General features: G+C 48.8%; 1 protein-coding gene across 1 annotated transcript; it reads right to left on the bottom strand.

Annotated features, from left to right (window-relative positions):
- Nucleotides 1-9,230: 9,230 nt before the first annotated feature.
- On the bottom strand, nt 9,231-12,314 carry LOC146753020 (E3 ubiquitin-protein ligase PHF7-like). Its single transcript, XM_085531112.1, has 10 exons — nt 12,171-12,314; nt 11,938-12,029; nt 11,748-11,846; nt 11,377-11,501; nt 11,025-11,187; nt 10,827-10,933; nt 10,505-10,615; nt 10,235-10,353; nt 9,983-10,069; nt 9,231-9,919 (listed from the first exon to the last, which is right to left on the bottom strand). Exons 1-10 carry the CDS (start codon nt 12,223-12,225, stop codon nt 9,270-9,272), a joined length of 1,608 nt encoding a protein of 535 aa, XP_085387238.1. The 5' UTR covers nt 12,226-12,314; the 3' UTR covers nt 9,231-9,269.
- Between the last annotated feature and the right edge of the window lie 79 nt (nt 12,315-12,393).

The following is a 12,393-nucleotide window of genomic DNA, read 5'->3' as shown; positions in this document are numbered from 1 at the left end:
TTGCTCTATTGGCATAAGATTGTTGTGAACAAGATCTGACGTCAAAAAACCTTTTCAAAAAGAGAACAGATTGACAACTTGAGCTGAACAACCCTGTTCCATGCTACTTCTGAGTCAGAACTGCCTTGATATTTGGAACAGCTTATGAAGATTGTTGCTTTGAGACAGATCTCCAGCTCTCTTTAGTGTGAATGAGGCTTTGCCAAAGTAACCTTTGGTTTCTGAGGCTTGTTTCAATGGCTGGAGCATCAGTGTCAGCTGGTACAAAAATAAACCGCACCTTTGAGTCTTGTATGAGACCTAATTGAAAGATACAGAGATGAGTTTTAAGATGAAGATGGAGTATTTTATATATGAGCTTTCAGACTTTTTCTTGTTTTTCTTGACAAGGATAGAAGAGCACCGTCAAAGGCTTCTGAGAAACATTTCTAAAGCACACATCTATCTATCTTCTTTCTTTCTTTCACGCTGTTTTCCCCTATACATGCCTGTCTACTACATATAGACTCATCGCTCTCGTGATTTATATTGCTACTTGACATCTTCAGTAGAAGTGCAGACTTGTAGCATGCACAGCTTGAGATGTGCTTTAGAAAGACCGAACTTGCAATCAAGGATAGAGCAGAGACTTCCACTTTTGCAGCTCTCCTGAGCAACCTATCTCCCCTATGTTTAAATATAGGCTAGTGGGAATTTCGGATAAAGCAGATACTATTAGGACAGGTTTCTATCACTCCATGCCACCCTACAGCAGAGAAGATGCACAGGGGAGACAGAAGAGAGCTGCATCTTCATGGCTGAGGTATCCACTGGCATGGCTGCTGAGACTGGCAGCAAGGAAGCCGTTCTGACCTGGCTGGGACTATTCAGAATACTGATGTACCTCACTGGAAGGCTGCTGCCTTTGCCATGGTCCTGGCCCTGCATGTTAGAGCCCTTTCCTCAGCTCTCTGTGTGGCCACTTCTCTCCTCAGAGACTACTGTAAACGGGGAGAGCTGCCTAAGTATTGGGAGTCCAGAAAAAATCAAATGAAAACCAGACAGAAGGAAAACAGGAAGTGAAGTGCAACTGCAGGAAGGAGTGGAGCTTGTTTCCAGAGGGGAGCACAGATCACTCTTCAGGGATGGGGACCAGGAAAAGAGGAAAAGTAAAGAGTAAAGAAGTAAGAGTAAGAAGTATAGCAATGGCTGAAGCAGTGTTATTAGGCAGGAGAAGGGCATACGTTCACTTGTGTCATGGAGATTGGATTCACTGCAATGCTGAAATAGCAAAACATTGCTTCCCCACGGCAGGAAAGGAACCACGGCAGCAGCCTCATCAGCACACCCTGCACAAAACAACCGGTACAAAACCTTCTCCAGTTAGCACCATTTTAAAGAACCTGCAAAGATATTTGTCTTCACTTCTTTGGCAGCCTCTTCAGCTCTTAGCAATCCCTATGGAAGAAAAAAAAACCCCTAGCTCTAAAAACAAAAACAAAAACTAACCCCCAGCAGACATCACAGGACTGGGATCAAGAGATAACAGCGGAGAATTCCTCTCCTGCATGCAGGGTAATTAAATGACACAGATAACCTTGTGCATGCCCAGAGAAAGTGTGTTTTCTTTCTGAAATCATATCAATCATTTAATTATCCCTCTTCTCACGCTGCCATTATCTAGAGCTAAAGGCTGCACAATTATTTCTTGATTTAAATTTTTAAACTCACTTTTTTTTCTTTCAAAGTCTGAGTTATCACTCAGTTAAATACACTCCTATGGCTACACGTAGGCACTCCAGCCCAGGTCTGACCTCCCAGCTTATTTTTTCCCAAGTTCTTGCATCCCATTTCTCATCACATTATATGCTAACAACTTCTTAGTGGCGTATGCAGCAAATTAATTGGTGTTTGTCACGCATGGCAAAGTAAGATGCTCAGAGTCACAGGGAGTAGGTCAGTGTCAGAGCCAGGGTTCGTTCCCGAGCTAATGATCTTTTCTCACTGCCTGCTTCTGTCTCACCTTGTTGCCCTCAAGAAACAAAATGGTCTTTAGGAGAGAATGACAGAAGGCTTGGAATGCAACTGGTATCTGGACAAAATAAGTTTAATTAGTATCTCAAATCAAAGGGAGAATAAAATCTCATTGTCTCTGCTCATGTGAATGAATACACTGTGAATACACTGGTATGGGTGTGCAGCAAACAGCACACCATGGGGTTTGGCTGCAGAGGACTGACTTTTATCAACATAAAGTGACTTCTAGGACACCTGAGGGTGTGCAGGGAAGAACTAGATTTGCATCATCTGTGTGGTGCAGGACTGAAAGGCAGGAAACCTCAAGGCAGGGCTGACTGAAGTCATCTGAGCTCTGCTGGATCACGGGACCCTCCTGTGACACGGCAGGTGGAGCTGTGAACATGTGAAATGTTTTAATGAGCTGGTTGGGAGCCTGGGGCTGCCATGGCAGGATGGGTCTGCAGGATGGGTCTGCAGGACAGGACCATCCACAGTTCTCTGCTCTGTGGGCTGGTTTCTCAGGATACAAGTTCCTAAGTTCCAAAACTTGCATGAAGCTCCAAGTTTGAAAACTTGCAATGCATGACAGAGTCCACTCATCTCTCCTCAGCCCATTCCAGAGCAAGGGACAGCTTGTCCCCCAGGATCTCAGTGCCAAAGGTGCCAAATCTTGCATCACCAAAAGCAGGATGGTGGGAGGCCATGAAGGAGCGTTGAGGGAAGCTGGAGTGATGGAGTGAACTTCCTGGGAATTAGGAGGAAATTCTAATTGGCTTTGACTGCAATTTGTGCCTTGACAGCCTGTGTCCCTCGCCAGCTGTTTTTCCTGCACTGAGTGCTCTGCTTGCTCTTGTTCACATTGCATTCCCCCGGAACGCTCTATTTCTTTTCTTATCCAAAGAGTCACCAGCTGGTGTTGTTGATCACCACCCCCAGCAGCAGGTGCAAAGGCCAGCACAGGCTTCACACAACACTCCTTCTCCTTCCCATTCTTTCTTAGCTCTAATGAAAACATTGTCATTTGAAATGAGCAGCTGGGAGTGGCAGCGATTCCAGTCTTTTCATTAAGGTGGTTAGGCAGATCATCTTCTCTATTCTATTCTTGCCCCATAGTCATGGCTCCATGCAGCAGTCTGTAATTCAGGCCTGGCCATGCTGAAGTGGAATATAGCAGCAGCTCTGTGCTCCAATCTTGAGCCTCCTCATATGATCTGCTACTGCCAAGTGTCTCCAGCCACTGCAGGCATGCAGCTGAGCTTTGGAAGGCTTCCTCCCACCATTTCCTGTCCCTGCAATAAGGGCACAAGTCCTTAAGCTACCAACCCTTCCCCACACAGAGCTGTTCAACAGTAGTGACCCCTTCCAGAGAGCTAACCTACCCGAGAACCTGTGTTTTAGAAGAACCATGATGGAAAACTGTCATGTGCCTTATGGAATGTTTATGGAGAACTGCTCCTGCAGTTAAGTAACTTGCTTGTATATACAGCAAATGAGCAGTGGGCTTGGATGCTGTGGGCTAACCACAGCGGAGAACCTTCCTGAAGCGATGGGGAGAGGGCAACCTGTATGTAGAGATCAGAGGATGCTGATCTAGATTGGTCCTACCTAACGTTAGGCACTTAAGACATTTCAACTGGAAATGTAATTGCCCTGAGTTCCTTGTAAAAGCAAGAGGCTGTCAAGGAATGGCTTTACGCTCTGGTGGTGTTTCTTTCTCCACTTACTGGAGAGGGAGCCTAGCATGGGAAGGTTTCTATTTCAGATGCTGAATTTAAGTGGGTGAAGTTGAATGTGACGAAACTGGGCTTTGGAAATCCACTGCTGCTTTCAGTGGGAGGCTTAAGGACCTCTTCTATCTGTCTTGTAGAAGGCATCATATTTCCATACAGTGTGTGTGTCTAAGGCAAAGAAGCTGAGTGTTTGACTGCTGCTAGGAGTAGACCACGCTGACCTTGTGAAGCACCGAGGTCTAAATATCCACAGTAAGCACACCTACAACCCACTCCTTCAGCATACAAATGTAACCTGCTTCACATGGCTTTTCCTCTCTCTGATGGATATGCTTTCCTTACCCTTTCCATTTCCATTATATCTATATCAGCATGCATGAGAGAGAGAAAGTGTAAATAGAGTCAGGGCACATGATAAAGAGCAGGGTAATACATTTTTTATTCCCACCAGTTAGGGATGACAGCGTCACATATTTACTGGCAGTGAGTTGTGGATGTTTGCTTCTAACAAATGTAAATCAGTGGTGTGATGCTGCTCCGTCCATCACTCGATATTTTCAGACCGTTCTGGAGTTGCTGAGGTTGTACCTGAAGTCACTGACATTATTAATAGGGGTGGCAGTGATAACAAGATGCTGTGATGCCTTATTTCCCAGTGGGGCTCCGTCCTACACAGTGTCTGCATTTTTCCAGCCCTTAACTTGTCTTTTTGCCCCTCTGGTGTTTGTGACATGACAACCTTCACTGTAAACATCTGAAGAGAAACAATGGTCATTTTCATCACCTCCACTTGGAGCTGCCCGCTTTGTCCTTCAGCCTTCAGAAGGGTCCTAGCAGCCTCTCCTTCTCTTCAGTCTCCTCCTTCAGAGGGCAGGGACAATAAACGGTCCTGCAGTCAGCCTCTCACAGTATTCTTGTGCCTGAGCACAAAAAAAGAAGGTGGAATCTCTCCATTTATGTCCGTATTTTAAAACAACGCTAGAAAAACCCCACCCGAAACAATTACCGGTCTCTACACCTATTCTCCCACTCTCCTTTGTTCCTGCACAGAACTTGTCAGCCTTAGACGAGCTGCAGGCAGGGAGGAGGGGTGAGGGAAGGCTGGGGGCTGGAGCCATTTAAGCTGTCACCAACTCTATCCGTGCATTTAAATCACTGACAGAATTACAATGCCACATATTGCAGTTCAAAAAACAACCAGCCCCAGAATTCCTATCAATGCAGCGTCCTTCCTCCAGGATAATGTACCTTCTAACTTTAGTATACGGATATACAAAGAGCAGGGCAGACTCGTAGGCTAGATAGTGTAGCAAGGATCTGTACACTGAACTTTCTTTCTGCAGCTGGGTAAATCAAATTCAAACAGCACAAGTCATTTATGCTCTGCTCCTTCTTTCTATTTAAATGGTTACTGCTGGTAAGCACCATAATAGTTAAGGATCTGTCAGCAATTCCAATACAAAGAAGAGCAATCACATCTTTAAGCAGACTCCCAGTGATGGGCTATAGACTATCAAACTTAAATAGATTCTTAAAATCCGAGCCGTTAGGGCAGGAAAATCTTTCAGCACTAATAGTGCATGACTGTTACCAGCAGTGAAGCCATCATGATAAGTGGTTTAGCCAGCGCTCCTCATCATGCCCTTGTGGCCACCCTCTTCAGGTCAGGTATCCCATCATCTCATCTGTGCCACTTTCAGAACTTGTCCCTTCAAGGCGACTGCAGTCAGGGACCTGTGGTCTGAGGGTTTGTGCTGATGCCTGTCTATCTGTCTGAATAGTTGGGTTTGCCTTACCAGCACTCTGTCTTTGCCTGCAATCACAGTGGCTGATCCTCGCAGAAGGTAAGGGACTGTGGTTAGTGCTGGCTAGCAGAAGTCTCCTTTAACTGTGATTTATAGAGTAATTGCCTGTCTGCAGCACATAGACACACTGTTGGACATGCCTTTGTTCCCCTTCAGTTCCTCCTGAATGCACTATATACTTACCAATATCCTCTCTCCCTGGGTTGCCCTTCTCAGAGACACATTCTTCCATTCCTTGGGAGTCAGATCAAAGCCAATAGCTCTGATTTTTTGCATGGACTTATGCTGCACCTTTACTGGATTCTCTGCAATTTATTTACATCTCTCTTGTGTTCTCAATACCAGCGTGCACGATACCAGCTCTTCTTGGACAGTCTGCAGCAAATCTATAGGGAATCATGCCATAAACAGAGCATGTGCTGAGTGACCTTTCTATTGCTATATTCCCCTGATTCTCAAGAATCCATTGCAAAAGGAATTCTTGAGATGGAGCTTGGGATGGGAACAGAAAGATGAGGGAAAGTAACTCTCTCATCTTCATTGACAGCCATTGGCAAGGAGGGACAGATCACAGATTCCTGCTAGTTATTGGGTGAGATGTGTAAGGGCTGCTTGATGTGTGCAGAGCTCAGAGCCTTGCTCTGGAGCACATAGCAGCTTTCACTGGTCATCCCACCCAAACTGGCCTCCCCTGGCAGAGGGATAATTACAGGCAGCTCGAGAGGAGGAGCCCTTTGACATGGCTGCCATCATTTCTGGGTGCAAACCACCCCGATGCTGTGCCATAGTGTTGTTCCACTTGGTCTCAACCTTTAAAAGAACCATCATTGGTACTCTCCATAACTGGTGGGATAACTGTTGCTGCAGCAGCAGGTTACATCTCTTTATGCTTGTAGAAAGTAAGGAATACTTCCTACCCTTTCTCTGTAGTCTTTTGTTTCTGGCTGCTTTGCTTATTGCTTCTCACTTGACACGTTCTGGTCATTTTTATTTTATTTAGTGAAGGCAATTGTTTTCCAGCAAAGCCATAGCGAGCAGGGGATGACAGGGTTCAAGAGAGAACAGTTCAGAAAGAAATGCATCACTGCTACAGCATATCCAGATTCCTTTCACCAAAACTGAAAGCTTTCCACAGCCAGTAAAAGCCCACATGAATACCTGTGTGTTTTAGGGACATCTTAAAGCATGAGTTTGTAACTATGAGCTCTGTTTATTTAGGTCCTAGGGCAGCACTATTGTTCCCCAGAAGTCAGAGGTGTTACATGGCACTGATCTCCTGAGTGTGGAAATGCAGCAGGAACCCCTTTGGCATTATTACTCTGCTGGGAATAGCAATTATTCAGCAGACAGAGCCATGAATTTAGCCTGCTGCATCAGCTCCCAGCAAGGCAGAACCTCAGTGCAGTCACCAAACAGGGCTGGAAGTGGCCTTGCATGCTTACAGGTACCCTTTCTAACACAAAGGACATGTAGTAATGCAGTATGGGCTATTTTGCACTCATCCTGTTTTTCCCAACCAGAGAATCTTCATTTCTTACTTCCCAAGGGGTGATTCAACTTGAAGCCATGTCCTTCTGAGCAAAGAGAGACATAGATTTTCCTGCTTTAAAATACTAAGCTGTGCTCACAAGAGAAAGCATTCTCTGTTCCTTGAGCAGGATTGTAATTCTTCTGTGGAGCCTGAGGGCCATGATTAGGAAGCCAGGATTGCTCTGCTCTCAGGGATCCTGCCATTGTCTTTGATTGCATGGTATTAACAGTAAATTATACCCTTTTGGAGACCGCATGTAAAAATAAAATAAAAAAAAGAAGTGTCAGAAGACAGAGAAAATATTGATTCCAGAGGTAGCGGAAACTATGGCTCGGTTCAATTAGAGCCTGGAAAAATAAAAACAAATGAGCTTTTGTGAGGGTGAAATGGGGACTACGTAAAGTGGACAGTGTTCCTCCCCATGGACCTATGGCAATTCCAAGTGACCCCACTGCAGGCAATGAAATGGCACCAGTTTAAGTAAGAATCCATCTTTAAGTTATTGAGAAGGAGATACAGAGCATGGATAGCAGGATTATTCTTAAGGTGCTGATGGACCAGAAGCCTGATTAATTGAAAGCACAATATAGGAATGAAAATGGAAGAAGCTGAAGGGTAAGACTGCTGTTAAGACCTCTCAGCTTTCCGATGCCATTTCTACTGAGCAGTGTCACCAGTCTCCAGCTCATTCTCAAGAACCAGCTCTGTCATTCTGTGCTGATGACGATACCATTGCAGTCAGCCAGCCTACAGTTTGACTGGTGAACTGGAATGACAACTAAACTTTGTTTCGCTCCAGTCTCTGGAGGCCTCCATGCAAAAGCCTGGGAGGTGCAAAATGGTAGAATGGTAATCACTAAGACTCTTTAAGCTTGAAGATGCTGAAAGCTGAGTATAGGTAGCCTGGAGAGATAGCAGGCTTGCAGGAAAAAAACAAAACATAACAAAGCATAAAACAGATGGCTTTTCTTTCATGGATTCGTGGATTTTAAAGCCAGAAGTGTGTATTAGATAGCTGAGGCTGGCTCGTCACATGGCTTAGGCCAAAGAATTTCACCCAAAAATTCAAGCCCATAACTTCTGCCTGAGCTAAAGAGTATATCCTCAGAGCACACATGCTGTGGATGCAATTCAGACCCAACAATTCTATGAATCTATTTATCTTTACCAGTTAGGGGATGTATGCCTGGCTGTCCCAGCCATGCCTGTTAAGGAGGCTAAATGAAGGTCACTGGGCAAAGACTGAGAAGGAAAAGAGCTTAGCAAAGCTTTGAACAAATATCCAGAACAATGACTGCAATTTAATACTTATCGGTGGACTGTCACAACAGTCATTGATTACAACACCCATTCCCTTGGTTTATTCTATCATTCTTCTTGGAGCACGGTTATATTGGAAGCTCAGCACATGAACACAACAAAAGCCCCACCCTTGCTTAATTTTAATCTTCCTCTCCCAGACTTTACCGTTCATAAGAGTTCACCTCTCAGATTCTCAGAATTCGACCTCTCTGACCCAAACAACCATTTTCCCACTCTTGTAAGTTGCCTGGAAGCTCTTTTTCACTTAGACTGATGTAGTTCATCTCTGCAGGGATTACTCAAAATTATGATGTGACATTCTATGAGAGAGCATTCCTTTCTTCTGCGCAGCATCAGCTATCGCTTCAATCCAAGGCAGACTGGCAATTGCATCCTCTTGCCTTGTAAGAGGAACAAGAAAACCCATCTCATAAATATGTGGATGAGAGGCTGGTGGAAGTGCAGGAGTTCCAGGGTTTTTTTTTGCCACATAGCGATTTAATTGGCACCTGGAATTAAGTTTTATTGGGATGGATTCAGATGACATTGGATAGGAAGGAGAAATTGTACATACTGCTCCTATGACATCAGTAGGGCCAGCTGGTGATGTTAACTGATATACAGGAACAGCTGAAACATTGCTAACTGTCTATCACAGAGTGCTTTTTGCCATGGGTTTTGCTTATCGCACACAGTGTGCAGCAGTGCCTGGAGCAGCCCCGGCCTTTACACTGCATGGTACTATTGACATTGCGAGTGATTTATAACAAAGCCAAACATGACACAGAAATAGGGTGGGGAAATTTATTAAGGGATATAATAAACATATGTATAATAATAATAAATAAATAAATATTATTATATCATAAAATAAACTATATAAATAATACTCCTGCGGCATCACTAGGGCTGGCTGGTGATGTGCCGGGCCCGACGTGTTACCCGGGAGCGGCTCCGGCCCTGGGCTGGCCCTCGCCGCCTGGACCGGCTCGTGCGGCGTCTTCGGGGCTGGCTGCCGGTCTCTGCAGCCCGACGATGGAGAGGCGAGCGGCTTCGAGTCCGGGCCCGCGCTGGATGTCTGGATGGGCTTCCGTCGGCTGTTCTGGAAGCCCTGGAGGACCCTGGTGCTGCCGGTGTGGTGTAGCTGCAGCTCTGAGCACCTGGGCTTGCTGTCTGCCTGCTCCCAAGGTGTCTCTGGGGCCGGCTCAGAGATTCTGGGGCCCAGTGCCGCAATGGAGAGCGGCTTCTTGTCTGGGCCCGCAGTCCCTGCCTGCACCTGAGGTTGTATCCCAGTGCAGGGCAGCTCCTCGAGGACCGAGAGGTCCCCTGGCTGGCAGAGTCTGAGCTGCTGCTCTCAGCAATTGGGGCAGCATTATGGATTCTTCTACGGTGTCTTCTTGACTCATTAAAGGTGTTTTCATCCCTCTGTAGATGTGGCATGCCTCTCCTGCGGTCCGTCCTGCGCTGGATGGACAGGCCGCTGCTCTCAGGCACACAAGACTGGATAGCTGGCTCCGATGGTGCCTGTCTGGTGGTGATGGAGCTGCTGCTCTCTGTTGTCAAAGAGCTTTCGGTTGCCTGCAGTCCATGCTCGCTGGTGGTGTCGGAGCTGCTGCTCTCGGGTGTCAGGGAGCTCTGAGATGGCTGCAGTCCCTGCTGGCTGGTGGTGCCGAGGCCAGCAAGAGCTGAGCTGGTGCTGGAGGCTGTAAGGGAAGGCAGGAAGGTGAGCAGGATGGAATTCCAGCCATGGGGTGGAACTGGCTCCCGTTTATCCCGGGCTGGAGGGATTTGAGCAGGGCCGCTCTGAGCAGCCGCTGCCAGGCCTGGCCTGGCCCCAGCCCAGCAGCACGCGGCTGTTTGCCTCTTACAGGTGCCCTCTCCAGCACAGGCGTTGCACTCCCATTCGGTTCTGCTATCAATCAGGTAGGAGCAACGGCGGTGTGTGCCTCGTGCAGCACAGGAGCTGCAGAGGAGCAGCTGCCAGGGCCTGTGGAAAGCAACAGGTTGTGGCCGTGAGGACAAAGTGCCGTGAGCCAGGGAGTGCCCGGCACAGCTCTGGTGCTCAGTCTGTGCTCCCCCAGCCCGTGGTGAGGCTGCGATGCCACGTAGAGCCCCAGAGGGCAGCTGAGGACACTCACCCCTCTCCTGACCGCAATCTGCCATAGGGGTAAAGGCAGTTTCTGGCATGGCACCGTCGATACCAAACTGCCAGTGCTTCATAGGCGTTGTTCTCCTCCCATTCTTCAACACTGCCAGAGAAGGGAGGGAATGTGATGAGCGCTCACTGACCCAGAACTAAAACTAACCCATGAAATCCATCCCCATCCACCTTATCCCTGCTTCCCAATGACACTGAGGCCCATGTTAACGGCTGCCAAGGGCCAGGCCTTGCGGGGCAGTCCTTGGGCAGGCACAGCTCATGTGCCCTCACATCTCAAGAGCTGGATGAAAGACACCAACCTGTCTGGGATATGGATCCCCACAGTCAGCAAGTCTCGAAGAAACATCATTATGTCTCTGCAGTGGGGGCAGTGGAAGTTGAGAATCCCAGAGCTCAAGGCCATTCTCTGCAGCAGAAACACAAGCAGTGTGGGTGTGAGCCGGGCCTGGTTCTGCTGAGCGCCTGCGGTGCCCGCAGGGCGAGGGGAGGGCTCCTACCTGGATGCAGGCCCGGTGGAACCAGGCGTGCTGGCAGGCTGGGCATGACATGGTGCTGTACGACCTGCTGTCACCTACAGGCTCCATGCAGATGACACAGGTCGTGTCCGGCTCCGGTGCTGCCTGCACTGCCTGCTGTGGGCTGTGCTCCCTGCAGAAGGACCTGGGGGAAGATGGAAGGGATGGGCGAGGTGAGAAGGGCTGCCAGGAGGGCAGAGGAATGGGAAGGAGCCCCAGGCCTTGGCTCTGGCTCTGTCAGGCTGCTGGGAGGTGTCACAGCGCGTTCCTTGCTGCTTTGGCTGGTGCTGACAGCAGGGTTGGAGGCCCACAGGACACACCTGGCAGCTCTTACCTAAACTCCCCCAAGTACTGGGTGACACACTGGCCCTCGTAGGCGCAGGGGAGATGGAAGCTCCTCTCACATCCCGGCTCTGCGCAGGTGATGCTGGCCCCCAAACTGCCACAGACGAAGCAGAACTGGAAAGAGCAGAGCAGCCCCCATCAGCTGCAGGCTCAGGGCCTACGCAGTGGGCCCCGCACCTCTGGGCAGGGCTTAGGATGCGGGCAGGGCTGGGTGGCACTCTGCAGAGCTGCCTTGTGAACAGGGCTGGTCTGCAAGAGCAGGGATTTCTCCTGGAGCTGGGAGGAGGGGCTGGGATTGCTTTCTGGGGACCAGGCTGAGCTCTACTGGCACCAAGCTCCCTGTTCCGGTCCAGTGCTCACCGTCTGCTTTGCCTCCATCACTGTGCGTATCAGGTCTTCAAAGCAAAAACGTGCCTCATGATTATCTTGCGCGTTTTCACAAAGACCGCTGGCAAATCTCTGTACAGGAGGAAAGAGCACGGTCGAGTTAGGGCAGAAAGGAGGGAATCACTGATGGGAGGAAGGTGGCAGGAGACTCAAGGGAACTCACCGCACAAAATTCATGGTAATACAGTCTACGAATCCTCTTTCTGCGGCCAAGGATGTCCGAGTCTTCATCCTGTAGGCCACAGAGCACGCATGCTGGAGAGGAGAGAGTAACAGCAGTGAGCGCCTTGCAGGGCCAGGTGCCCCCGGGGGCTGTCCCAGGGGCTGCTCTGTGCCGGCTGTGCCAGCTGAGGGGCAGGGCCGCAGGCCGTGGATGCAGGGATACTTGGCTCTCACCTGGCTCTCCCAAGCCGCGCGTCGACCTCAACCAAGTGCAGAGTGTCTGTCCCATCACTGCTGGGCTTCGTCCTCTGCGTGCCAACCTATGGAGAAGCGGGACGAGGCTGAGCCCCTTCCTCCCTGCTCACCTCACCGGTTCGCACTGAGCTCGGCCTGAGCCCCACAGCCTCAGCTCTGATCCACAGCCAATGTGTCACAATGGCCGTTCCGTGCCACCCTC

The sequence above is a fragment of the Coturnix japonica genome, unplaced genomic scaffold (genome assembly GCF_054131305.1).
Source record: "Coturnix japonica strain WE unplaced genomic scaffold, WE-NBRP24 Scf040, whole genome shotgun sequence".
Classification (NCBI taxonomy): domain Eukaryota; kingdom Metazoa; phylum Chordata; class Aves; order Galliformes; family Phasianidae; genus Coturnix; species Coturnix japonica.
This window is presented reverse-complemented; position numbering and strand designations above follow the sequence as displayed.

Excerpts from the sequence above, each read along its gene's own strand:
- LOC146753020 (XM_085531112.1), bottom strand. The coding sequence starts at position 12,225 with ATGGGACAGACACTCTGCACTTGGTTGAGGTCGACGCGCGGCTTGGGA. Across the intron at positions 11,502-11,747 it reads TGATGGAGGCAAAGCAGACG|TTCTGCTTCGTCTGTGGCAG; the intron begins GTGAGCACTGGA and ends TGCTCTTTCCAG. Across the intron at positions 10,616-10,826 it reads GGGATCCATATCCCAGACAG|TGTTGAAGAATGGGAGGAGA; the intron begins GTTGGTGTCTTT and ends CTTCTCTGGCAG.